The sequence below is a fragment of the Vicia villosa genome, linkage group LG2, assembly GCF_029867415.1.
Source record: "Vicia villosa cultivar HV-30 ecotype Madison, WI linkage group LG2, Vvil1.0, whole genome shotgun sequence".
NCBI classification, from domain to species: domain Eukaryota; kingdom Viridiplantae; phylum Streptophyta; class Magnoliopsida; order Fabales; family Fabaceae; genus Vicia; species Vicia villosa.
In genome coordinates, this window is record NC_081181.1 from 85,551,585 (window position 1) to 85,576,636 (window position 25,052).

General features: G+C 35.2%; 2 protein-coding genes and 1 long non-coding RNA gene across 5 annotated transcripts; 2 read left to right on the forward strand and 1 right to left on the reverse strand.

The window, feature by feature from the left end:
* Nucleotides 1-1,797: 1,797 nt before the first annotated feature.
* LOC131646372 (uncharacterized) lies at nt 1,798-4,755 on the reverse strand. The gene is made up of 2 exons (XR_009297450.1): nt 4,464-4,755; nt 1,798-2,012 (listed from the first exon to the last, which is right to left on the reverse strand). It is a non-coding gene; the product is annotated as an uncharacterized LOC131646372 (long non-coding RNA).
* A 10,995-nt stretch (nt 4,756-15,750) lies between these two features.
* Nucleotides 15,751-22,864, forward strand: LOC131651609 (uncharacterized). 3 transcript variants are annotated; one of them, XM_058921268.1, is made up of 11 exons: nt 15,751-15,925; nt 16,056-16,313; nt 17,201-17,278; nt 17,391-17,911; nt 19,343-19,972; nt 20,122-20,276; nt 21,157-21,326; nt 21,421-21,554; nt 21,705-22,039; nt 22,123-22,226; nt 22,318-22,864. In XM_058921268.1, exons 2-11 carry the CDS (start codon nt 16,064-16,066, stop codon nt 22,386-22,388), a joined length of 2,448 nt encoding a protein of 815 aa, XP_058777251.1. In that variant the 5' UTR covers nt 15,751-15,925; nt 16,056-16,063; the 3' UTR covers nt 22,389-22,864. The 3 variants fall into 3 exon arrangements, with proteins under 3 accessions (XP_058777251.1, XP_058777250.1, XP_058777252.1); XM_058921267.1 differs by having other exon boundaries at nt 15,752-15,925; nt 16,059-16,313; XM_058921269.1 differs by lacking the exon at nt 15,751-15,925 and having other exon boundaries at nt 16,260-16,313; nt 17,435-17,911.
* Nucleotides 22,865-23,438: 574 nt separating this feature from the next.
* On the forward strand, nt 23,439-23,912 carry LOC131649512 (uncharacterized). Its single transcript, XM_058919273.1, has one exon. It carries the CDS (start codon nt 23,439-23,441, stop codon nt 23,910-23,912), a length of 474 nt encoding a protein of 157 aa, XP_058775256.1.
* The last annotated feature ends 1,140 nt before the right edge of the window (nt 23,913-25,052 follow it).

Here is a 25,052-nt window from a genome sequence, read left to right on the forward strand (position 1 = left end):
TTAGAAACCGAAAAAATCACATTAAGATAGGTTAGTACTGATATTAGGATGTTTAGTAGGCATAAAAATAGTTTTGGTGTAGGTTTTTTGGGTCTGCCATTGGAGGTTGCAGAGAAGCTCTGCGCAGAGGTGTTTCGGAAGTTCATTTCCGAAAACACCTCCATCCCAGTTTTCGGAAATGAACTTCCGAACTGTATCAGAAGTGCATTTTTTTTTATTTTGTCTCGCATATTAATCGATTTCGATTGTTTACAGGAACATGTCAGGCAACCAACCAGCACGCATCAGACAGGGTAGGGAGACCCAGACTGCGTCGGCTAGACGCGAGCGGGCGGCGGCGCAGTTGGCGTCGACACAGGGACGGGGGCGTGGCCGGGGACGCCGTGTGCGAGTACCCGAGGACGTGGGAGAGGGTACTTATTCATCTGGATCTAGGAGTCGGCTGGCTCGGGTATCTTCTTCCCGCCAGCGAGAGGAGGAGGAGGAGCAGCATGAGGAGGAGGTGCCAGTGCCATACCACGAGCCGGAGGGTGTACCGGATGTTGACCCTCCAGCCGGGGAGGAGGATGAGCAGGAGGACGGCTATCCGGGAGGGCCCTTTGACACTTCCGTGCTGATTCACTACCACGATCACGTCGCTCGGCGGATCTGGGAGGGAGAGGTATTATTTTAAATTTAACCGTTTATTTGTCACCATTTTTTATAATTTAACCGTTTATTTGTCGCTTATTTAATATATGTCGCTTATTTGTTTTTTTTGTAACAGGAGAGAGAGCCGCTGAAAATGGTCAACCACGCCCGCAAGATTTTCAGTCTGTTTAAACCAGCAGCTGAGTGGTTTAACGACCATGTGCGAGGTTCAGGGCTCAGCGGGCTCTGCATGACGGGGTACACCACCATCAGCACTGGCATGCAGGGGGCATTTGTGGAGCGCTGGCACAAGGAGACGTCCTCTTTCCACTTGCCGGTTGGGGAGATGACGATCACCTTGCATGACGTGCAGTGTCTTCTCCACCTGCCGATTAGGGGGCCGCTGTTGCACCACTCCAAGATCCAGAGGGTCGAGGCCATTGAGTGGATGACGCTCTATTTGGGCATGGAGCACGAGGTTGCTCACTTTGAGTGCGCCATGACTTCTGGGCCTCATATCCGGTTCACCACACTGAGCGCCTATTTCGAGCACCACTTGGTGTCGGCGGCCGAATCCGAGGATGCGGGTGACGAGCTGTTCACACACTATCACTGCGGCTGCGCTCTCTGGTGCTGGTACATGCATGTGGTAGGCGCTGCATGCTTTGTGGACAAGAGTGTCAGGTACGTCGACGTGACCTACCTCCGCTACTTCATGGACCTGGATACCGTTCACCAGTGGAACTGAGGGGCAGCTACTCTGGCATACCTCTACCAGAAGCTGAATGAGGCCTCCAACTGGAGGACGAGGCAGTTGGTCGGATCCTGCACACTACTTACGGTACGTTTTATTTTAACACATTATCGTATTTATTTATGTTTCGTATTTTTTTTAATACATTATCGTGTTTGTGTTTCAGAGCTGGATCATCTCCTACTTCTCCCGCATCCACGGCTTCCACATCGATCCTGCGTACGTTGACGCCATGCCCAGGGCCGCCAGATACGCTCTCCAGAGGGGGAACGATGCGCTGGGTGTAACACCCCATTTCTACCCGGAAAATATATATAAATCAGAGTTTTCAAAATTTCTAAATAAACAAATGAGGCGTCACATAATAAAAACAAAACAAATCAACTCGTCGCATAAAGCGGATACATAGCACCTTTGAAACAGAATAACTCATTTTATTAAAACACAGCGGAATCACTTAAACAAGTATTCAATAAAATATCTTCAGTTAACTTATCATTTTGTTCAACCAAGATAACACAATTAAACAGCAACATCATGAATGACATAAATCGTTCCCCCCAGAGTGCTACGTATCAGAGCGACAACCGACTCGAGTAACGGCAACTAAATCTTCATACTTGAATACCTGCACGTTACCAATATAAAGGCAACGGCGAAACAAGAGATAAGGGTGAGATATCAAATCATATAAGTGGGCGCATGATAAATTGTATACTAGGATTCAGGCATATAAAATCATTACATCGCAAGTATCAACAGTTACCATACACATCATACTTCCATAGTTCATTAATCTCTCATACTTTTCATCGCACAACAAGTCATAATCATGTAAATAGTATCATCCAATAAATTTCACATATTCAAGTATGCACGAAGTTCAATCGTATAATAATCACATGATTCAATACTATTATCCCAAATATATACACAATCCATCATTATCACATATTCACACGTTTAACCAATTATATATCAAAACATCACCAATTTCAATTATCACATCTCATGTACACATGACAATCACATAAATGCATATATTCAAACATCACTTAACCTCAATGTGACTCAATGCAAGACATGTGACTCTATGCATGTGGTACCCAATGTGGACCCAAAGTTCCACCGCTTCCGATTCATATAGAATCTAGCCACGCTTCAGATCCGGACAAGATCAAAGCCACCAAATGTAAACATATAGTTTACCGCTTTCCGAATTCACTCTAGAATCCAAGCCCCGCTTTTGTTTCAAAGCAAACCACCTTTGTTTCAAGGCACACCATGACATGAATGCATGTACAATGTTGACAAACATATGCAATTAAGATCATCTCTACCATCTTAATATTTAGCATATCACAATAATTCAACTCGATGAATTATCCACCAATTGTACACAACATTCACAACACATACATATCATTCACATATAAAAGGTCAATTAATCAATTACGATTCACAAAATCCAATTAACACTAGTAACCATACTATCTCATGTTAATTCTCATTTTGCCAATTATATATGAACATACACATTTAAAATCAAGCAATTAATCATTAAAATTAATGCTATCCAACTACCCACAGAGAATCAATATCAAAACAACATCATTGACATAATAATATATATTTCTCAACATACATATTCAAGTCAAAACACAATTACGGATAAATTCTCAAAATATTGTAATTTACCGACAAATCAAATAGTTAATCTAATTCCAAATTATATTCTAATCAATTAAACACATTGAAATTAATTCAACTCTTAATTTAATCAACCAATTAATAATCACACTATATTAATTTAATTCACTTCAATTTCTACTTCATTTCCAATTTCTAGCATTCTATTGCTCAAAACCATTTTTATTGAAAAGAATATCATGCTAACTTTCTAACGCCTCGAACGGAGACTCAAACGGAGTTACGGTTCAAAAGATATGAATTGTTAAAGTTCCAATGAAAAAAACAAACACCGGCGTTATACACTGACAACTCTAAACATGTCAGAATTACTCAAAACAAATAAAAATATGACTCTTGATAATTCAAAACAACTCTGACAACTTATTGTCGACTCTAACAACTCTATTGACAACTCTAACAACTCTATTGACAATTCTATTAAATTATTATAATTTATTTATAAAGAATATTTAAACCAAGCACAATTTTAGTCCATTCGTAAAATATCACAATTTCAACAAAATAACATCACCATGTTAATGTACTAATTAAACTTAACTACCACCTAAATTTTCATCAAATTCCGGACAACTAATTATACCTCTTAATTCGACTATTTCAATCGACGGGACTGTTTTGCATTATATAAATATTACTGTTATTTAATAGGTCCCCAAACATGATTCTTATAACAAAATATTTTGTTTAACTTAATATAGTAATTTCTACCATTATACATAAATATATGTTATAATTAATATATTTATAATTAATATATTATACTACTGAACCAAAGAAATTCACACCTGTTAACTCTTCAGTCTGCTATAACTAAGCTGTTACTTTTCAATTATCCTGCACACGTTGTAATCATTCTGGTATTGATTAATTTATCACTGCTAATTACTTATGGTTATTGCAATATACTAAACTTATTTAATCAATTAGTGTATGTATATAATTTATCATGTTATTTTCATCAACTAAACACATTTAAATTAGTTAATATATATATATATATATATATATATATATATATATATATATATATATATATATATATATATTTTTATATATATATATATATATATATAATTTAACTTAACAAGACAATAGCTAGGGACGGTCCTCCCCTTTAGCTATGACGGTCATCTCCTTTGTATGCTGGTCGACACCTTCGACGGAGCAGTTCCAGAAAATCCATCGGATTCTTAACTAAATTTATATACTTGCAACACGATTAATTTTCACGTGCTACTAATTTTCACAACAACGCTAATTTTTTACAGCAACAATTTAACACATCAAATGCAACAAATCTATACACCCAATTCCCCACATACAATTTTTCATAAGCCCCATTATAGGAAGAGAACCCCACCCTTACCTTATCAATGGAAGCAACTCAATGGGTCTCTAATTGCATCTTTACTTGACACCATGGATGAAAACTCTTCAAGCTTCTTCTTCTTCTTCTCCATAGTCTTGCCTCTTTCTCCTCTATTCTTGTCTCTTCATTATGACAACTCCCTCTTTCCAAAATCTCTAAAACCCTAATATAAAACCAATTGGGCTTAGTGTTTAAATCCTCTCTTTATTTAATATCCTCCAAAATTAATTTAGGCCCAATAAGAGATATAACTCAAATAATCAATTATATCACTTATAATAATAATTCCTTCAATATAATAATTCCGACTTATAAATAATATTATTCTTAATATTATTTTCCGACTATCCGACTTTAATTTAATAATTCCAAATATGCCCTTAAAATAATATCGGCCATCCAAATTCCACTAAATCCATATTTAAATCCTTCAATAATTTAATTAACCAATTTAATTAAATTCGGGGTGTTACAACTCTCCCCCACTTATAATATTTTCGTCCTCGAAAATTCGCTCAACACCATCCCAAACACAAACCTCGTATCCAAATATCAATCTCTAAATCGTGTTTGGTAACACTTCGATCACTACCTCTTCGTCACAACAATGATTCTCATGAACATAAACACATTACAGTTCTTACAAGTTTTGCAATAATCAACGACTCAATGCAGTATTTTGGCGCATCACACTCATTCCAACAGTCCATCAATCCAAATATCAAGATAACTCATCTTTACCGACTTCTGGCATATAGTTTCTTACTCCCTCAAGCCTTACAACAACAGTGTCACCTAAGGCTTCCGCTGCTCAACTCTGATAATTCTCTTTTAAGTCACGATTCTCGATAAAATCCCGTCTACTTATATAGTTCACAAATTCTCGATCCAATACAAACTTTCTTCAATACTCATCCTCACATCGTTATTTACTTGATATTTCCAATCTTTCACTTTGCGACACTCGCTTGCATAAAACGTACCACACCGATTGTTAATCTCATCTAATTCTAACTCAACCATCCTTCTTACCAAGCTACACAAACTGATGGGCAACTATCTTCACGATAAAATATAGACTCTTTCTACACTATTAAGACAACAAGACAAATCTATAACGTCCAACACGAGTTTCGTCTACCATTAACAATAGATTGAGGGTGATCAGTTCCCCAATTTGTCAACTAGTGTTCGAAAACCATAGTGGAGTATAAACTGTTGTTATTTCATAATAGCGTCATTTCTGAATTTTCAATCAAATCCATTAACACGTCATAATCCAATGATTCACTTTGGGTTCTTACAACTACACAACTCCCTACTCATTATATTTCGTCGATGAGGCACCGACGTCCAAACATATTACAAAATCCGCTTCATAGTCTCTTAGCACCACACAGTCGTCAAACGTCTTTCCATCTCCAAAATTACTTCTATACTCGTACTTCACAATTCATCTCGTCTTTAAACTCTTCGTAACTCGAGAGGTGCATTCCTTCATCGAAATTCTAGTCTTGATATCACGGAGACAACAATTCTTTTTACAAGCTACGTGCGTCCTCGAGTTTCCAACTCGAACTCGCGATTCACAACTCCAAGCATCGACCACATCCGACAGTTACCTATGTGAGTTCAACATAAATCCCACTACAACTTCAGTACACTATCACTTTTCAAACATCGGCATTCCACACAAAGGTGACCCGCATCGACAACTTCACAGTCCTCCATTATTCTGAACATCGCAACTCTCTAAATTTTGTCTCTCAAAATCATTTTTAACTTCATGTCGTCTTCGAATTCAGATAACCTCCAAAACTATCAACAACGCTTGCATTGACGCTTGTCGACAGCATACCTGACCATCTCTTACAACAGAAACATCTTCGAGAAGCAAAACTTCTCCCCCACTTGGAATCAAACCAATCCCTGCAACAAAACAAACAAGTACGGACAGTGTTTCACACACGTGTCGTGTACTAAAGACTAAAACACTGACAGCATTCAACTGTCGCACAACTCAACAGACTCGACAACTTGGCCGGACGGACCGACCTGCTCTGATACCACTATTGTAACACCCCATTTCTACCCGGAAAATATATATAAATCAGAGTTTTCAAAATTTCTAAATAAACAAATGAGGCGTCACATAATAAAAACAAAACAAATCAACTCGTCGCATAAAGCGGATACATAGCACCTTTGAAACAGAATAACTCATTTTATTAAAACACAGCGGAATCACTTAAACAAGTATTCAATAAAATATCTTCAGTTAACTTATCATTTTGTTCAACCCAGATAACACAATTAAACAGCAACATCATGAATGACATAAATCGTTCCCCCCAGAGTGCTACGTATCAGAGCGACAACCGACTCGAGTAACGGCAACTAAATCTTCATACTTGAATACCTGCACGTTACCAATATAAAGGCAACGGCGAAACAAGAGATAAGGGTGAGATATCAAATCATATAAGTGGGCGCATGATAAATTGTATACTAGGATTCAGGCATATAAAATCATTACATCGCAAGTATCAACAGTTACCATACACATCATACTTCCATAGTTCATTAATCTCTCATACTTTTCATCGCACAACAAGTCATAATCATGTAAATAGTATCATCCAATAAATTTCACATATTCAAGTATGCACGAAGTTCAATCGTATAATAATCACATGATTCAATACTATTATCCCAAATATATACACAATCCATCATTATCACATATTCACACGTTTAACCAATTATATATCAAAACATCACCAATTTCAATTATCACATCTCATGTACACATGACAATCACATAAATGCATATATTCAAACATCACTTAACCTCAATGTGACTCAATGCAAGACATGTGACTCTATGCATTTGGTACCCAATGTGGACCCAAAGTTCCACCGCTTCCGATTCATATAGAATCTAGCCACGCTTCAGATCCGGACAAGATCAAAGCCACCAAATGTAAACATATAGTTTACTGCTTTCCGAATTCACTCTAGAATCCAAGCCCCGCTTTTGTTTCAAAGCAAACCACCTTTGTTTCAAGGCACACCATGACATGAATGCATGTACAATGTTGACAAACATATGCAATTAAGATCATCTCTACCATCTTAATATTTAGCATATCACAATAATTCAACTCGATGAATTATCCACCAATTGTACACAACATTCACAACACATACATATCATTCACATATAAAAGGTCAATTAATCAATTACGATTCACAAAATCCAATTAACACTAGTAACCATACTATCTCATGTTAATTCTCATTTTGCCAATTATATATGAACATACACATTTAAAATCATGCAATTAATCATTAAAATTAATGCTATCCAACTACCCACAGAGAATCAATATCAAAACAACATCATTGACATAATAATATATATTTCTCAACATACATATTCAAGTCAAAACACAATTACGGATAAATTCTCAAAATATTGTAATTTACCGACAAATCAAATAGTTAATCTAATTCCAAATTATATTCTAATCAATTAAACACATTGAAATTAATTCAACTCTTAATTTAATCAACCAATTAATAATCACACTATATTAATTTAATTCACTTCAATTTCTACTTCATTTCCAATTTCTAGCATTCTATTGCTCAAAACCATTTTTATTGAAAAGAATATCATGCTAACTTTCTAACGCCTCGAACGGAGACTCAAACGGAGTTACGGTTCAAAAGATATGAATTGTTAAAGTTCCAATGAAAAAAACAAACACCGGCGTTATACACTGACAACTCTAAACATGTCAGAATTACTCAAAACAAATAAAAATATGACTCTTGATAATTCAAAACAACTCTGACAACTTATTGTCGACTCTAACAACTCTATTGACAACTCTAACAACTCTATTGACAATTCTATTAAATTATTATAATTTATTTATAAAGAATATTTAAACCAAGCACAATTTTAGTCCATTCGTAAAATATCACAATTTCAACAAAATAACATCACCATGTTAATGTACTAATTAAACTTAACTACCACCTAAATTTTCATCAAATTCCGGACAACTAATTATACCTCTTAATTCGACTATTTCAATCGACGGGACTGTTTTGCATTATATAAATATTACTGTTATTTAATAGGTCCCCAAACATGATTCTTATAACAAAATATTTTGTTTAACTTAATATACTAATTTCTACCATTATACATAAATATATGTTATAATTAATATATTTATAATTAATATATTATACTACTGAACCAAAGAAATTCACACCTGTTAACTCTTCAGTCTGCTATAACTAAGCTGTTACTTTTCAATTATCCTGCACACGTTGTAATCATTCTGGTATTGATTAATTTATCACTGCTAATTACTTATGGTTATTGCAATATACTAAACTTATTTAATCAATTAGTGTATGTATATAATTTATCATGTTATTTTCATCAACTAAACACATTTAAATTAGTTAATATATATATATATATATATATATATATATATATATATATATATATATATATATATTTATATATATATATATATAATTTAACTTAACAAGACAATAGCTAGGGACGGTCCTCCCCTTTAGCTATGACGGTCATCTCCTTTGTATGCTGGTCGACACCTTCGACGGAGCAGTTCCAGAAAATCCATCGGATTCTTAACTAAATTTATATACTTGCAACACGATTAATTTTCACGTGCTACTAATTTTCACAACAACGCTAATTTTTTACAGCAACAATTTAACACATCAAATGCAACAAATCTATACACCCAATTCCCCACATACAATTTTTCATAAGCCCCATTATAGGAAGAGAACCCCACCCTTACCTTATCAATGGAAGCAACTCAATGGGTCTCTAATTGCATCTTTACTTGACACCATGGATGAAAACTCTTCAAGCTTCTTCTTCTTCTTCTCCATAGTCTTGCCTCTTTCTCCTCTATTCTTGTCTCTTCATTATGACAACTCCCTCTTTCCAAAATCTCTAAAACCCTAATATAAAACCAATTGGGCTTAGTGTTTAAATCCTCTCTTTATTTAATATCCTCCAAAATTAATTTAGGCCCAATAAGAGATATAACTCAAATAATCAATTATATCACTTATAATAATAATTCCTTCAATATAATAATTCCGACTTATAAATAATATTATTCTTAATATTATTTTCCGACTATCCGACTTTAATTTAATAATTCCAAATATGCCCTTAAAATAATATCGGCCATCCAAATTCCACTAAATCCATATTTAAATCCTTCAATAATTTAATTAACCAATTTAATTAAATTCGGGGTGTTACAACTCTCCCCCACTTATAATATTTTCGTCCTCGAAAATTCGCTCAACACCATCCCAAACACAAACCTCGTATCCAAATATCAATCTCTAAATCGTGTTTGGTAACACTTCGATCACTACCTCTTCGTCACAACAATGATTCTCATGAACATAAACACATTACAGTTCTTACAAGTTTTGCAATAATCAACGACTCAATGCAGTATTTTGGCGCATCACACTCATTCCAACAGTCCATCAATCCAAATATCAAGATAACCCATCTTTACCGACTTCTGGCATATAGTTTCTTACTCCCTCAAGCCTTACAACAACAGTGTCACCTAAGGCTTCCGCTGCTCAACTCTGATAATTCTCTTTTAAGTCACGATTCTCGATAAAATCCCGTCTACTTATATAGTTCACAAATTCTCGATCCAATACAAACTTTCTTCAATACTCATCCTCACATCGTTATTTACTTGATATTTCCAATCTTTCACTTTGCGACACTCGCTTGCATAAAACGTACCACACCGATTGTTAATCTCATCTAATTCTAACTCAACCATCCTTCTTACCAAGCTACACAAACTGATGGGCAACTATCTTCACGATAAAATATAGACTCTTTCTACACTATTAAGACAACAAGACAAATCTATAACGTCCAACACGAGTTTCGTCTACCATTAACAATAGATTGAGGGTGATCAGTTCCCCAATTTGTCAACTAGTGTTCGAAAACCATAGTGGAGTATAAACTGTTGTTATTTCATAATAGCGTCATTTCTGAATTTTCAATCAAATCCATTAACACGTCATAATCCAATGATTCACTTTGGGTTCTTACAACTACACAACTCCCTACTCATTATATTTCGTCGATGAGGCACCGACGTCCAAACATATTACAAAATCCGCTTCATAGTCTCTTAGCACCACACAGTCGTCAAACGTCTTTCCATCTCCAAAATTACTTCTATACTCGTACTTCACAATTCATCTCGTCTTTAAACTCTTCGTAACTCGAGAGGTGCATTCCTTCATCGAAATTCTAGTCTTGATATCACGGAGACAACAATTCTTTTTACAAGCTACGTGCGTCCTCGAGTTTCCAACTCGAACTCGCGATTCACAACTCCAAGCATCGACCACATCCGACAGTTACCTATGTGAGTTCAACATAAATCCCACTACAACTTCAGTACACTATCACTTTTCAAACATCGGCATTCCACACAAAGGTGACCCGCATCGACAACTTCACAGTCCTCCATTATTCTGAACATCGCAACTCTCTAAATTTTGTCTCTCAAAATCATTTTTAACTTCATGTCGTCTTCGAATTCAGATAACCTCCAAAACTATCAACAACGCTTGCATTGACGCTTGTCGACAGCATACCTGACCATCTCTTACAACAGAAACATCTTCGAGAAGCAAAACTTCTCCCCCACTTGGAATCAAACCAATCCCTGCAACAAAACAAACAAGTACGGACAGTGTTTCACACACGTGTCGTGTACTAAAGACTAAAACACTGACAGCATTCAACTGTCGCACAACTCAACAGACTCGACAACTTGGCCGGACGGACCGACCTGCTCTGATACCACTATCGTAACACCCCATTTCTACCCGGAAAATATATATAAATCAGAGTTTTCAAAATTTCTAAATAAACAAATGAGGCGTCACATAATAAAAACAAAACAAATCAACTCGTCGCATAAAGCGGATACATAGCACCTTTGAAACAGAATAACTCATTTTATTAAAACACAGCGGAATCACTTAAACAAGTATTCAATAAAATATCTTCAGTTAACTTATCATTTTGTTCAACCCAGATAACACAATTAAACAGCAACATCATGAATGACATAAATCGTTCCCCCCAGAGTGCTACGTATCAGAGCGACAACCGACTCGAGTAACGGCAACTAAATCTTCATACTTGAATACCTGCACGTTACCAATATAAAGGCAACGGCGAAACAAGAGATAAGGGTGAGATATCAAATCATATAAGTGGGCGCATGATAAATTGTATACTAGGATTCAGGCATATAAAATCATTACATCGCAAGTATCAACAGTTACCATACACATCATACTTCCATAGTTCATTAATCTCTCATACTTTTCATCGCACAACAAGTCATAATCATGTAAATAGTATCATCCAATAAATTTCACATATTCAAGTATGCACGAAGTTCAATCGTATAATAATCACATGATTCAATACTATTATCCCAAATATATACACAATCCATCATTATCACATATTCACACGTTTAACCAATTATATATCAAAACATCACCAATTTCAATTATCACATCTCATGTACACATGACAATCACATAAATGCATATATTCAAACATCACTTAACCTCAATGTGACTCAATGCAAGACATGTGACTCTATGCATTTGGTACCCAATGTGGACCCAAAGTTCCACCGCTTCCGATTCATATAGAATCTAGCCACGCTTCAGATCCGGACAAGATCAAAGCCACCAAATGTAAACATATAGTTTACCGCTTTCCGAATTCACTCTAGAATCCAAGCCCCGCTTTTGTTTCAAAGCAAACCACCTTTGTTTCAAGGCACACCATGACATGAATGCATGTACAATGTTGACAAACATATGCAATTAAGATCATCTCTACCATCTTAATATTTAGCATATCACAATAATTCAACTCGATGAATTATCCACCAATTGTACACAACATTCACAACACATACATATCATTCACATATAAAAGGTCAATTAATCAATTACGATTCACAAAATCCAATTAACACTAGTAACCATACTATCTCATGTTAATTCTCATTTTGCCAATTATATATGAACATACACATTTAAAATCAAGCAATTAATCATTAAAATTAATGCTATCCAACTACCCACAGAGAATCAATATCAAAACAACATCATTGACATAATAATATATATTTCTCAACATACATATTCAAGTCAAAACACAATTACGGATAAATTCTCAAAATATTGTAATTTACCGACAAATCAAATAGTTAATCTAATTCCAAATTATATTCTAATCAATTAAACACATTGAAATTAATTCAACTCTTAATTTAATCAACCAATTAATAATCACACTATATTAATTTAATTCACTTCAATTTCTACTTCATTTCCAATTTCTAGCATTCTATTGCTCAAAACCATTTTTATTGAAAAGAATATCATGCTAACTTTCTAACGCCTCGAACGGAGACTCAAACGGAGTTACGGTTCAAAAGATATGAATTGTTAAAGTTCCAATGAAAAAAACAAACACCGGCGTTATACACTGACAACTCTAAACATGTCAGAATTACTCAAAACAAATAAAAATATGACTCTTGATAATTCAAAACAACTCTGACAACTTATTGTCGACTCTAACAACTCTATTGACAACTCTAACAACTCTATTGACAATTCTATTAAATTATTATAATTTATTTATAAAGAATATTTAAACCAAGCACAATTTTAGTCCATTCGTAAAATATCACAATTTCAACAAAATAACATCACCATGTTAATGTACTAATTAAACTTAACTACCACCTAAATTTTCATCAAATTCCGGACAACTAATTATACCTCTTAATTCGACTATTTCAATCGACGGGACTGTTTTGCATTATATAAATATTACTGTTATTTAATAGGTCCCCAAACATGATTCTTATAACAAAATATTTTGTTTAACTTAATATACTAATTTCTACCATTATACATAAATATATGTTATAATTAATATATTTATAATTAATATATTATACTACTGAACCAAAGAAATTCACACCTGTTAACTCTTCAGTCTGCTATAACTAAGCTGTTACTTTTCAATTATCCTGCACACGTTGTAATCATTCTGGTATTGATTAATTTATCACTGCTAATTACTTATGGTTATTGCAATATACTAAACTTATTTAATCAATTAGTGTATGTATATAATTTATCATGTTATTTTCATCAACTAAACACATTTAAATTAGTTAATATATATATATATATATATATATTTATATATATATATATAATTTAACTTAACAAGACAATAGCTAGGGACGGTCCTCCCCTTTAGCTATGACGGTCATCTCCTTTGTATGCTGGTCGACACCTTCGACGGAGCAGTTCCAGAAAATCCATCGGATTCTTAACTAAATTTATATACTTGCAACACGATTAATTTTCACGTGCTACTAATTTTCACAACAACGCTAATTTTTTACAGCAACAATTTAACACATCAAATGCAACAAATCTATACACCCAATTCCCCACATACAATTTTTCATAAGCCCCATTATAGGAAGAGAACCCCACCCTTACCTTATCAATGGAAGCAACTCAATGGGTCTCTAATTGCATCTTTACTTGACACCATGGATGAAAACTCTTCAAGCTTCTTCTTCTTCTTCTCCATAGTCTTGCCTCTTTCTCCTCTATTCTTGTCTCTTCATTATGACAACTCCCTCTTTCCAAAATCTCTAAAACCCTAATATAAAACCAATTGGGCTTAGTGTTTAAATCCTCTCTTTATTTAATATCCTCCAAAATTAATTTAGGCCCAATAAGAGATATAACTCAAATAATCAATTATATCACTTATAATAATAATTCCTTCAATATAATAATTCCGACTTATAAATAATATTATTCTTAATATTATTTTCCGACTATCCGACTTTAATTTTATAATTCCAAATATGCCCTTAAAATAATATCGGCCATCCAAATTCCACTAAATCCATATTTAAATCCTTCAATAATTTAATTAACCAATTTAATTAAATTCGGGGTGTTACACTGGGACCATACCGTTTGTACTTGGACCGCACGATGCACGACGACGTCACCTGGAGGCCGTTCGCCGACTACGCTCAGATTGTCCCCTTTGACGGCATTGCTTTATATTCAGGCTGGTTGGCATGCGGGACCGGCATCATGGTCCGGTATCTCCCTGAGCGGTGCATGCGTCAGTTCGGATTCGTGCAGCGGATACCCAGGTCACCCTTTGAGGCTGCTTCCGACAGAGTGACCCGAGTGCAGCTCACTGCCATATGGGCGGAGTGGCAGCAGCATGTGGTACCGCAGGAGTACCGTCTCACTCGGGTCACACAGGACTGGCACAGTGAGGAGGGGTACGTCACATGGTTCTACCGGGTGTCCCATCCTCTGCTGAGACCCGACGTTCCCGGCGCTCCTAGGCCAGCACATGAGGAGATCCTGGAGAACCAGCAGGCCGAGGATGACCACGCCATTGATCTCATGCCGATCTGCCAGCGGATAGAGATGCTTGGGCGGGACGCGTTGGATCGAGGTGTCGTTCATCAGGGCGGTCCAGAGGCAGTCGCCGTGATGGAGATGATCGTCACTGATGCGGGCTGTGCGGCGGGGTACAGGCGGCAGAGGAGGGCCCAGGGTGAGAGGGTTAGGCACACCCAGTAGTGGTCGGATTTATTTATTTTTTGATATTCGGATTGTATCTTTCGCACAGTATTATTATTATTTTCGGTTTGTATATATTATTTGGATTGGATTTATCATATTAGTATTTTCAGTTTATCTGTTGCTTATTTTATTTGGCGTTTGCGTTTAGTTAAAATGCGAGACTGTTTAAGAAAAAACATAAAAAAAACACAGTTTCTGCATAATTCGGAAGTTCATTTTCGAATTCACCCCCATGAGGTGTTTTCGGAAGTTCATCTCCGAAGACACCCCCCATGAGGTGTTTTCGGAGATGCACTTCCGAATTGTGGAAATTTTTTTAAAAAAAAAGCGCTTCGGAAGTTCATTTTCGAAGCAGGGGTATTTTGGGATTTTCGCTGGAGGTGACCCCATAGGGAGGTGGCTAAAGAACTTAGTAATAACTTTTCAAGTTTTAATTTCAATTATTAATTTCTATTCACACACAATCTCCTAAATAAAAACTATGCTGTTAAAATTAAACTAGAATTAACATATTAACAAATAAAGAATGAAGAAGATCGTGTTCGAAAACATGCAATTCAAGAGAATGAACACAAGATCAAAACAACTTCCTCACTGATCGCAACTACACCTTCGAATCTTCCTCTTCCAATCATCAATTCCACCACATTCATCAGGTAACGTAACAATCAACCATTCCAATTCAGTTTCTATTGATTCCGATTCATTCTGCAATTTCACTGAAATCGAATACTTCAATTTTGCATACAAATTCCATTTTTCAATTTTTCTTCAAATCTTTCGTAGCAGGCAAAATGAATTTCTTGATACGTTCTACAACGAGCGTGTACTCAGAACGCAATCCGATTCCCGAACCTCGCGCTGATGTTCATCACCGATCAGCATCCGCTGGATCTTCTTACGAGGCTCATAAATCTGATGTGTCTTATTCGCCGTACGAATGTGATGTTGATTTGAATTCGAAACACCGCGATTTGCCGGTTCCGGTTGTTGATAAGCACATTGATGTTTCTGAAGATGAAGGATGGATCACCATTCCGTGCAGTATGTGTTTGCCTCATCAATCATTTTTCTGTTTGTTAGTGTTAATTTATATGTTTGAAGGATTTAGCTAGTGGAGCAATTTATTTGTTAGTAATGTTGATGAATAAGCCAACAATTAAAAGCAATCACAAGTGTCGGTATCGGTTTTGACACAGATATGCATTTTTTCAGAGGTGTCCGGGCTACTGAGCTTTACTTTTTTAAATGATTACTCGCGTTAACTCCTCCAAGCTGTTGGAAATGATGCTTTTCTTTTTGTTAATTGTGTTTTTTAGTTACTTTTTTATGTTTGAGCATTTTGAATAATGAGAAAGAAAACCTTGTCATGATTGTTGGTAGAAAATGGGGGGAAACGGTTGTTCTCTTACATGTTAACGGCGTGAGGTGAGCTTATTGTAAAATGCATAATCTTTTAATTGCAATGAAATGGTTGATAAGGGATGCAAGTGCTATAGACCGGGTATCAGTTTTAGTGAAAACTTATGTGTGAACCAGCTTTGGTTATGTCTAGCGAAAGAGACTTGTTCTATATAATGCGGGGAACCATGTTGAGTTTTTGTGGTGCAAATGCAGTCACTTGATAAATGGGGAATAGAATTGATATCTAGATGGGTTATATGTTGAGCTTTTCAATCGTAATGGTTGGGGAAAGTTGCCTTGTTTAGATTGTGTCTTCCTTTCTAGGTTTAGAGGAAATTTCTTAATTTGGATTGTTATTTGCTTCACACAGGAATGAAATTATAAACACAGCATGCTTTTTGTTGGCATTTAGTTCAATGGTAGAATTAAGCAAAATATTTTCTTTTCCAAGAATTTTATGTGATGTTATGTGCCTGGTTGCTCTGCATATATAATATAACGTGATACGTCTTATTTGTATTTTGTAGAGGAACTTCCTGAAAACTGGGATCGCGAGCCAGATATACAATCATTGCGCCCTCTTGATCGTTCCTTTCTTTTACCGGGTATTAGATTGATTCATTCTTTAAATATGCAAATATCAGTTGAAGCATATGTGATTTGGTCAGCTGGCTTCCAAAAAAAGTTGAGCGGACCTAATTTATACCAATAATTCAGGTGAACAAGTTCATATCTTGGCATGCTTGTCTGCATGTAAGCAGGATACACAGATTACTCCTCCATTTGAAGTTGCTGCAATGACGAGTAAGAATGGACGAGGTCAAAGCTCTGAGAAAGAAAGTGGAAGCATTGAAAACAGAAATAATTTAGTATCCGGAGAAGAAGAATTGAGTACCAGTGGTGAAGAGCAACCGGCAGATGTTTTTGATGGTGACTCCCTTCACATGGAGGTTCACAAAAGACAAACTGCATTGCTGTTGCAAAAATTTGAAAATTCTCACTTCTTTGTGAGGATTTCTGAGTCCAATGAGCCCCTTTGGTCCAAAAGAAGCTCTGTAGAAAGTTTTTCCAATTCTTCTGAAACACATAGTCTGAAGGCCCCAACAATTAAAACTAAAGACAATGCACTTCCTTCCATTGGTACAGTTATTGATAAAGGAAATTTTGATGCAACTGTTTGTGGCGGAACGGCAAGAAATTCTGTCAAGTGTTTTGCTTTACCTAATGGAGACATAGTGGTATGTATCGCAACTTTTGGAAACTATGTGCATGCGATTAATTTCTTTAAAGTTGGTAGAGATACAGAATTTTGTTTTTTTGGATCTTAAAATTTATTTTCAGATGGCAATGGCATCAGAGGCGGAGCTTTGGCTATAAAAAAAAAAAGAGATTGTTTTTAACATGTATAATTTACATCTAAAAAAAATTAAAGTGTATTTTTATATTTAACTATCTTAATAGTATAGATTTAGCTACCTCAAACAAATTCATTTGACTAAGGAGATATAAAAATTAAAAAAGACGTTAATCTATTTAATAAAGAGACAATTATCATGAGTTTGATTTGTGAAGTGTTGCCAAACTCAACTTTTTCAAATAACTATTACCAAATTTTTTCCTTTGTAGTTGCTTCATTTTAGATAAGTAAAAATTATTGTTAATTTTTTTGCTAAAACATATTAACTTTAAAAATATATTTTAGTTTTTTCGTTATACATACGCCCCCTCGCAAAAATTACTCTGCAGTGAAATTTGGGACAGATTTGGTGTCCTATTGAGATGAGGGGTCTCTATTTAGGGCCAATATTTTATTCCATGCCCAAAGACATTGTCTGTCTCTGATTAGATGGTTCAAATATCCAGGGGGCTGCGACTAAACTTGTTATTGGTTATTAATAGGTTTATGGATTTTCTTTGGTGCTCAGCTCATAATTTTTTCAAGGGATTTGTCCTTACTGACACGCAGATTACACATCATTTTTTCTTACATATACTATATAGTTTTTCTTTTGAAAGATATTTTGTTGTCATACTAGATGTAGTTTTTCTCTTCTTGGAAATGAAACCTTTTTCCATAGAATTATTATTCAGATTCCTACTTTGTCTTTATGTAGAAGTAGCTTTTAGTGGATCAAGACTTGGGAATTTACAGTTCAATTCTCTAGTTCATCATGTTATGATGCTAGTGAAACTTGTGGTGAATCTTTCAATAAATCTGTAAATTTTAGTGCATCTATATGAGATTATGCAATGACTTTACTGTATGTTCTGTTTTTATTCATGGTGTAACAGCATAATAATAAACATTATAATATTTTTTTCTTGTGCATTTGTCGCATAAAATTCCTTTATGGATTTGATGATAATTGGGCCTGCAATATAGCTTGTCTAGACCATAATTTTTACAACGAGGAATTTGTTCTTTGCTCCATACTTCTCTTTTGCACGCAATCACCTTGGTATCTTCTTTTTATTGAACTTATGTATTTATTAAATTTTAAATTTCTTCTTGTGGTGTTTGTTTTGCTTCTTTAATGCCGCTGGTATCATTCATGAAAAGCTTTCTATGTAACTATATCTCAACATGTAGAATCTCTTATTTATGATCGAGTCATCTCAATTACTCTGATTCCTGATCTAATTAAATTTTCCTGTTTGCAAGGACGCAGGTTCTCTTACAAGCGAATGTTAGTGTAAATTTTCTTAAAGACCCTTGTATAGAAATTCTTCAATTTGAAAAGTGTCAGGAGAGAACGTTGTCTCCCGACAGTCAGGTGAATGAAGTTTGTACAAATCAAGATCCATGTGAAGAGCTGTTAAATTGGATACTTCCATTGGAAAATGTGAGGCCTCCTACGCGCCCAGAATCTCATCATCATTTAACTTCAAATTCAGGAATTAGTAGCACTTCTCATAGGTCCAACTTTTCAGCACCAACTGGCTCTCCATTATTTGCTTTTGGAAATTTCAGAAGTTACTCCATGTCATCATTACCGCAAACTACAAACACACCCAATGCTCCTGTTAAAACAGCTAGTTCTAAGCCAAACTTTGACCTAGAGGATTGGGATCAAATTTCATCTCAAAATTATTTTTGGAAAAAAACTGGGGTGGAAGAACTTCTATCTTTTCGAGGTGTCTCATTGGAGCGAGACAGGTTTTCTGTTTGTTGTGGATTAGAAGGCGTCTATATACCTGGTAGAAGGTGGAGAAGGAAACTTGAAATAATTCAACCTGTAGAGATTCATTCTTTTGCTGCTGACTTTAATTCAGAGGATCTTCTTTGTGTTCAGATAAAGGTTTGAACTATTATTTCACAGATCAAATTATAAGACAGTTACTTTTTAATTCTGTCATATAGTATTAATTTATGCTTCTCTTTTGTGCCTGTCTACTATCACTTGTTTCTCTGTTCTTCTTTATCAACAGTTTTTAATTTGTTCTCCAGAACGTTGCTCCTGCACACGATCCAGATATTATGATATTCATAGATGGCATAAATATTATATTCGAGGAGTCTACAAAAAATGGAGCAGTGTCATCATTGCCAATTTCATGTGTTGAAACTGGAAATGATCATTCTTTACCAAATCTAGCCCTCAGGTTATTTTCCTGAATAAATATCTTAGCAGATCTTTCTGTATATAAGTTCTCATGTTTTACGCTGTGCTCTGTCATTTTACTTGTTTTATCCTTGACCTTGAAGACAAGGTGTATAATATTATTAGAAGGGTGTTTATGTTTAGAATGAAAAAGGGAAGGCGAGGGAATGTTTATTATCTAGAGTTATCGAGTAGTTAGTGGGAGAAACTTAACTCTGAAACATTTGGGAAGGGGAGATTACCTAGCTCTCGAATGTTGGTGTGTTTGTGTTCTTGTTATTTCTTTGTAATCTTCCTATAGTTATTGTTCTGGACTATCTGCTCAACACGAACAGTTATAGTAATGTCTGTCCGGATAACTGATTGTGAATCATCGGCCAGAATTACTATCAATAAAGTGTTTGTATTATGCAAATCACTACCACTATTCAGTACCAGGAATTTACCATATAACCATTAAAGTGAATGAGTTAATTGGATTAATGCGGTCTAGATTCAATGCATAGTCCAATCATATTTTTATGATGCTTTCAACAAATCTAGAACTACGGTCTTGGATAGAACATTATAGCGGAGTTTGATCCATGTAGTCGATTCTACTTAGTGGGATAAGACTTGGTTGTTGGCTTGTTGCAATTTGTTTTCAACCAATGGTTATCAACTCATGTACAGTGAAGGCAATGATTGTATCTTTTTGTATCGAAATCAATTTGAATAGATGTTAGGACAATAAGGGGAAAATGAACGCGTTTAGTAAAATCAATTTGTGTTGAAATCAATTTGAATATATATTAGGAAAATATGCTTAGTAAAATCATAGTTTCGTTTATATAATTAGCTCTAATAATCGTCCTTATCTTACTAGATGTTTCTGCTTACAGGAGAGGTGAAGAACATTCTTTTATCCTTAAACCAGAAACCTCTACATTGAAGAGTCTCAAGGCTCAGGATGATAGAAATTCTCGTTTGTCAAAGCTATATGGAAATAAAGCATCAAAATTAAGTCTTGATCAGTATGCAATTATGGTGTCATGTCGATGCAATTATACATGTAGGCTTTTTGCCTCCTTGTTTCTTTTTATGCTTTCTAGTGTATGCTAAGGTGTTAATTTGTTGTTTTCACGTGGTTTTCTCACTTAATCCAGCATCACGGTTATTCTTTAAACAACCAACTAGTTGGAGGCCACGAAACTCAAGGGATATCATGATCTCTATTGCATCTCAGATGTCTGGAAAACCTACTGGAGCTTATGAAAAAACTCATCGACTTCCTGTTCAGGTTAATATATGCTTAAATCTTGTATGTTGGAACCTCACATAGGAGCTCATTTCTTTTGGTTTTATTATGTCCCAACTGAAATTACAGTTACTTTTATACTTCTATCAGAAAACCATTATTAATTTAACTTAATTGATTTAATTTGATCAGATCTTAACTCTTCAAGCTTCAAATTTGACATCTGAAGATCTAAATTTGACAGTTCTAGCTCCAGCTTCATTTACTTCACCCCCTTCAGTGGTTTCCCTGAATTCACCGACGACTCCAAAGAGTCCTTTTATTGGTTTCGCTGAGTTTTTAGCAAGAACAAATGGTGAAAGAAGCATCGGTGCCAAATGGAAAAAGAGCTTCAATGCTATTATGAAAAAAAAAGTGGAACAAAGTTACGATGTCAAAGCTCAGACAGTTTCTTTGAGTGATGATGTCATTCCCAGTTCCGGTATTAGTTGTACTCATCTATGGTTGCAAAGCAGAGTTCCACTTGGGTAATATATAAAATCTCATTTTTATTTCTGTGAAGTTTTTAACTGATCTGGTTAATTTTTAAATCCATGTGTTTCTACATCAGATGTATTCCATCTAAATCTGTAGTCACTGTCAAGCTTGAACTACTTCCATTGACTGCTGGAATAATTACACTGGACTCTCTGCAAATTGATGTCAAGGAAAAAGGTAGTGATCACTGCTCGATTTTACCAAGTTTTTCTTAGCTGCGTGTTTGAGCATCCATTCAAATGAATATATTTTCATCCTGGTGTAACAGGTGTTGCCTATATGCCTGAATGCTCCATGAAGATAAATTCAACTTCCAGCATCTGCAAGGAACTTATGTAGAACTGACGTTTAGCTGCTTGCATTTCCTTCTGCATTTTTCTCTGGTGCCAGTGTAAACAAAAATCGATGCTTTGGTTCAACTCATTTCAAATTTGTTTATGCAAACTACTCTTGGCGGATTTGCTTGGAACAAAATGAGAATTTTTCCGTCCTAAACTTTAAAAATGCTCTAGCAACTTACAGTCATTGATAAATCGTCAGTCACTTGGTTTGGAATTGTGATTAAGTTGGCGAAGAGCATCTTGATGCATTGCACTGGGCAGCTGCAAACCGATTGACCAAGTTTTTCAGATTTCTATACTTTATATTTGGATGGAGGGAAATCAAAATGAAGAGAAAGATGGGTAAATACTTTGAATTCGAATGACGAGAAAAAGTGTCATTCTCCTTGCGAAAATATTGTTGATAGTGCCTAAAGCTTTTTAAACCTTTTGTACAAAAAATATAATTGTATGAGAATTATTCTCTTTTTTTTCCTTCTTCTTTTCCTTTTATGATTTGACAAGTATAAAAGGGATCCTTCTCTTAAAAACTTCCTTCAGAATAAAATATAAATAATTTTTTTTAAATAATTGATGTATTTAAAGTTAATTCGTCGGTTTATTTTTTTGCATGGAAGTAGTTATTAGAGGAAAAGAGCCAAGCCTAGTAATTTCCCCTAGTAACATTCGAATCTAAATTTAATACCAACACCCGAAACTACTTGTTTGTATAATTTAATCAAAAACTTTTTTTATTTCTTGTTCTAAAACTTCACTTTATCTCTCACTAACATCTATAAATATGTGATAAAGTTTAATGAGAATTTACAAGATCATAAGATCATTATATTGCAAAAGTTAATGAACGTTTATGTTTTTAAACATAAATTTATGTGGTTTTTTTTTTTTTGGAATTTTCAATCACACAATTGAAAGTTTGAGTATATGGAGAAAAAGATAATGAGATAGTGATCTTAGATATGAGCTGGTTGGAGTTCAACTATGTTCATATTAATTGCTACAACAAGTTTGTTGGGTTTCTTGCTCCTGATGAGGAGGAGGAAGCTTTATGAGCTGGCTGGAGTTCAACTATGTTCATATTAATTGCTACAACAAGTTTGTTGGGTTTCTTGCTCCTGATGAGGAGGAGGAAGCTTGTTTACTGACTGCTAGGCAATTGTCCAAGTTGATGCGGGATGAAGCTCAGGTGTTTTCGTTGATTGCATCTTTGTCTGTTGAAAGTCAAGTTGCGATTGATGAGTTACAGGTGGTGCGTGACTTTGGTGAAGTTTTTTCGGATGATATATTAGATGTGCCTCCAGAAAGAGAAGTAGAGTTCTCGATTGATCTTGTTCTTGGTATCAGACCCGTTCCTATGATACCATACAGGATGTCGACATCTGAGTTAGCAGAGCTGAAGAAGCAATTAGAAGACTTGCTTGAAAAGAAATTTGTGAGACCAAGTGTGTCGCCCTGGGGAGCTCCGGTGTTGTTGGTGAAGAAGAAAGATGATAGTATGAGATTGTGCGTAGACTACCCATAGCTGAATAAAGCGACGATCAAAAATAAGTATCCATTTCCGAGAATAGATGACTTGATGGATCAGTTAGTGGGTGCACACGTATTTAGCAAGATTGACTTGATATCAGGTAATCATCAAATTCGAGTTATAGACGACGATATTCACAAGACAGCTTTCAGGACTCGATATAGGCATTATGAGTATTTAGTGATGACATTCGGCGTTTCTAATGCACCAGGTGTATTCATGGAGTATATGAACATGATCTTTCATACGTACCTGGATAAGTTTGTGGTGGTCTTTATTAATGACATCTTGATCTATTCCAAATTAGAGAAAGAACATGTTGAGCATTTGAGAATTGTTTTGCAAGTGCTGAAAGAAAAGAAATTATATGTGAAATTATCGAAGTGTGAGTTCTGGTTAGCAAATGTGAGTTTTCTTGGTCATATTATTTCATGTGATGGTATTGTTGTGGATCCATCCAAAGTAGATGCAATGGGAAGCTCCAAATCAGTGACAGAGATTAGAACCTTTTGGGGCTTGGCTGGTAACTACATAAGGTTTATCGAAGGCTTTTCTAAATTAGCATTTCCGTTAACTCAACTAACTTGTAAAGGCAAAGCGTTTGCGTGGGATGTTCAGTATGAGGAAAGTTTTACAGAGCTAAAGAAGAAATTGACAACGACTCCGATTTTGATATTACCTAACCTGGAAGAATCTTTTGTCGTGTATTGTGATGCATCTAAATTGGGTTTAGGTGGTGTGCTTATACAGAATGACAAAGTAGTAGCTTATACGTTGAGGTAATTGAGGATGCATGAATGGAATTATCCTACACATGATTTAGAACTGGTTGCAGTAGTGTTTGTGCTAAAGATTTGGAGGCATTACCTTTATGGCTCCATGTTTCGTTAGAAGTAATTATGTTTTTTTTTTTTTTAAATTTAGTGTATGCTCTTTTTGCCATTATACGATGTATGTTATTAGAATTAATTGTATGGTGTATGTTTCTTAGAAGTAACTTTGTTTTTTTAATAATTTATAGTGTTTGTTGAAGAAAATATTGAAGTAGAACCTAGAGAAAGAAAGAGATTAAGAACTTTAAGCAATGAAGAACACATATCTATTTATCATGAGTGTGAGATATTGGATCGAACT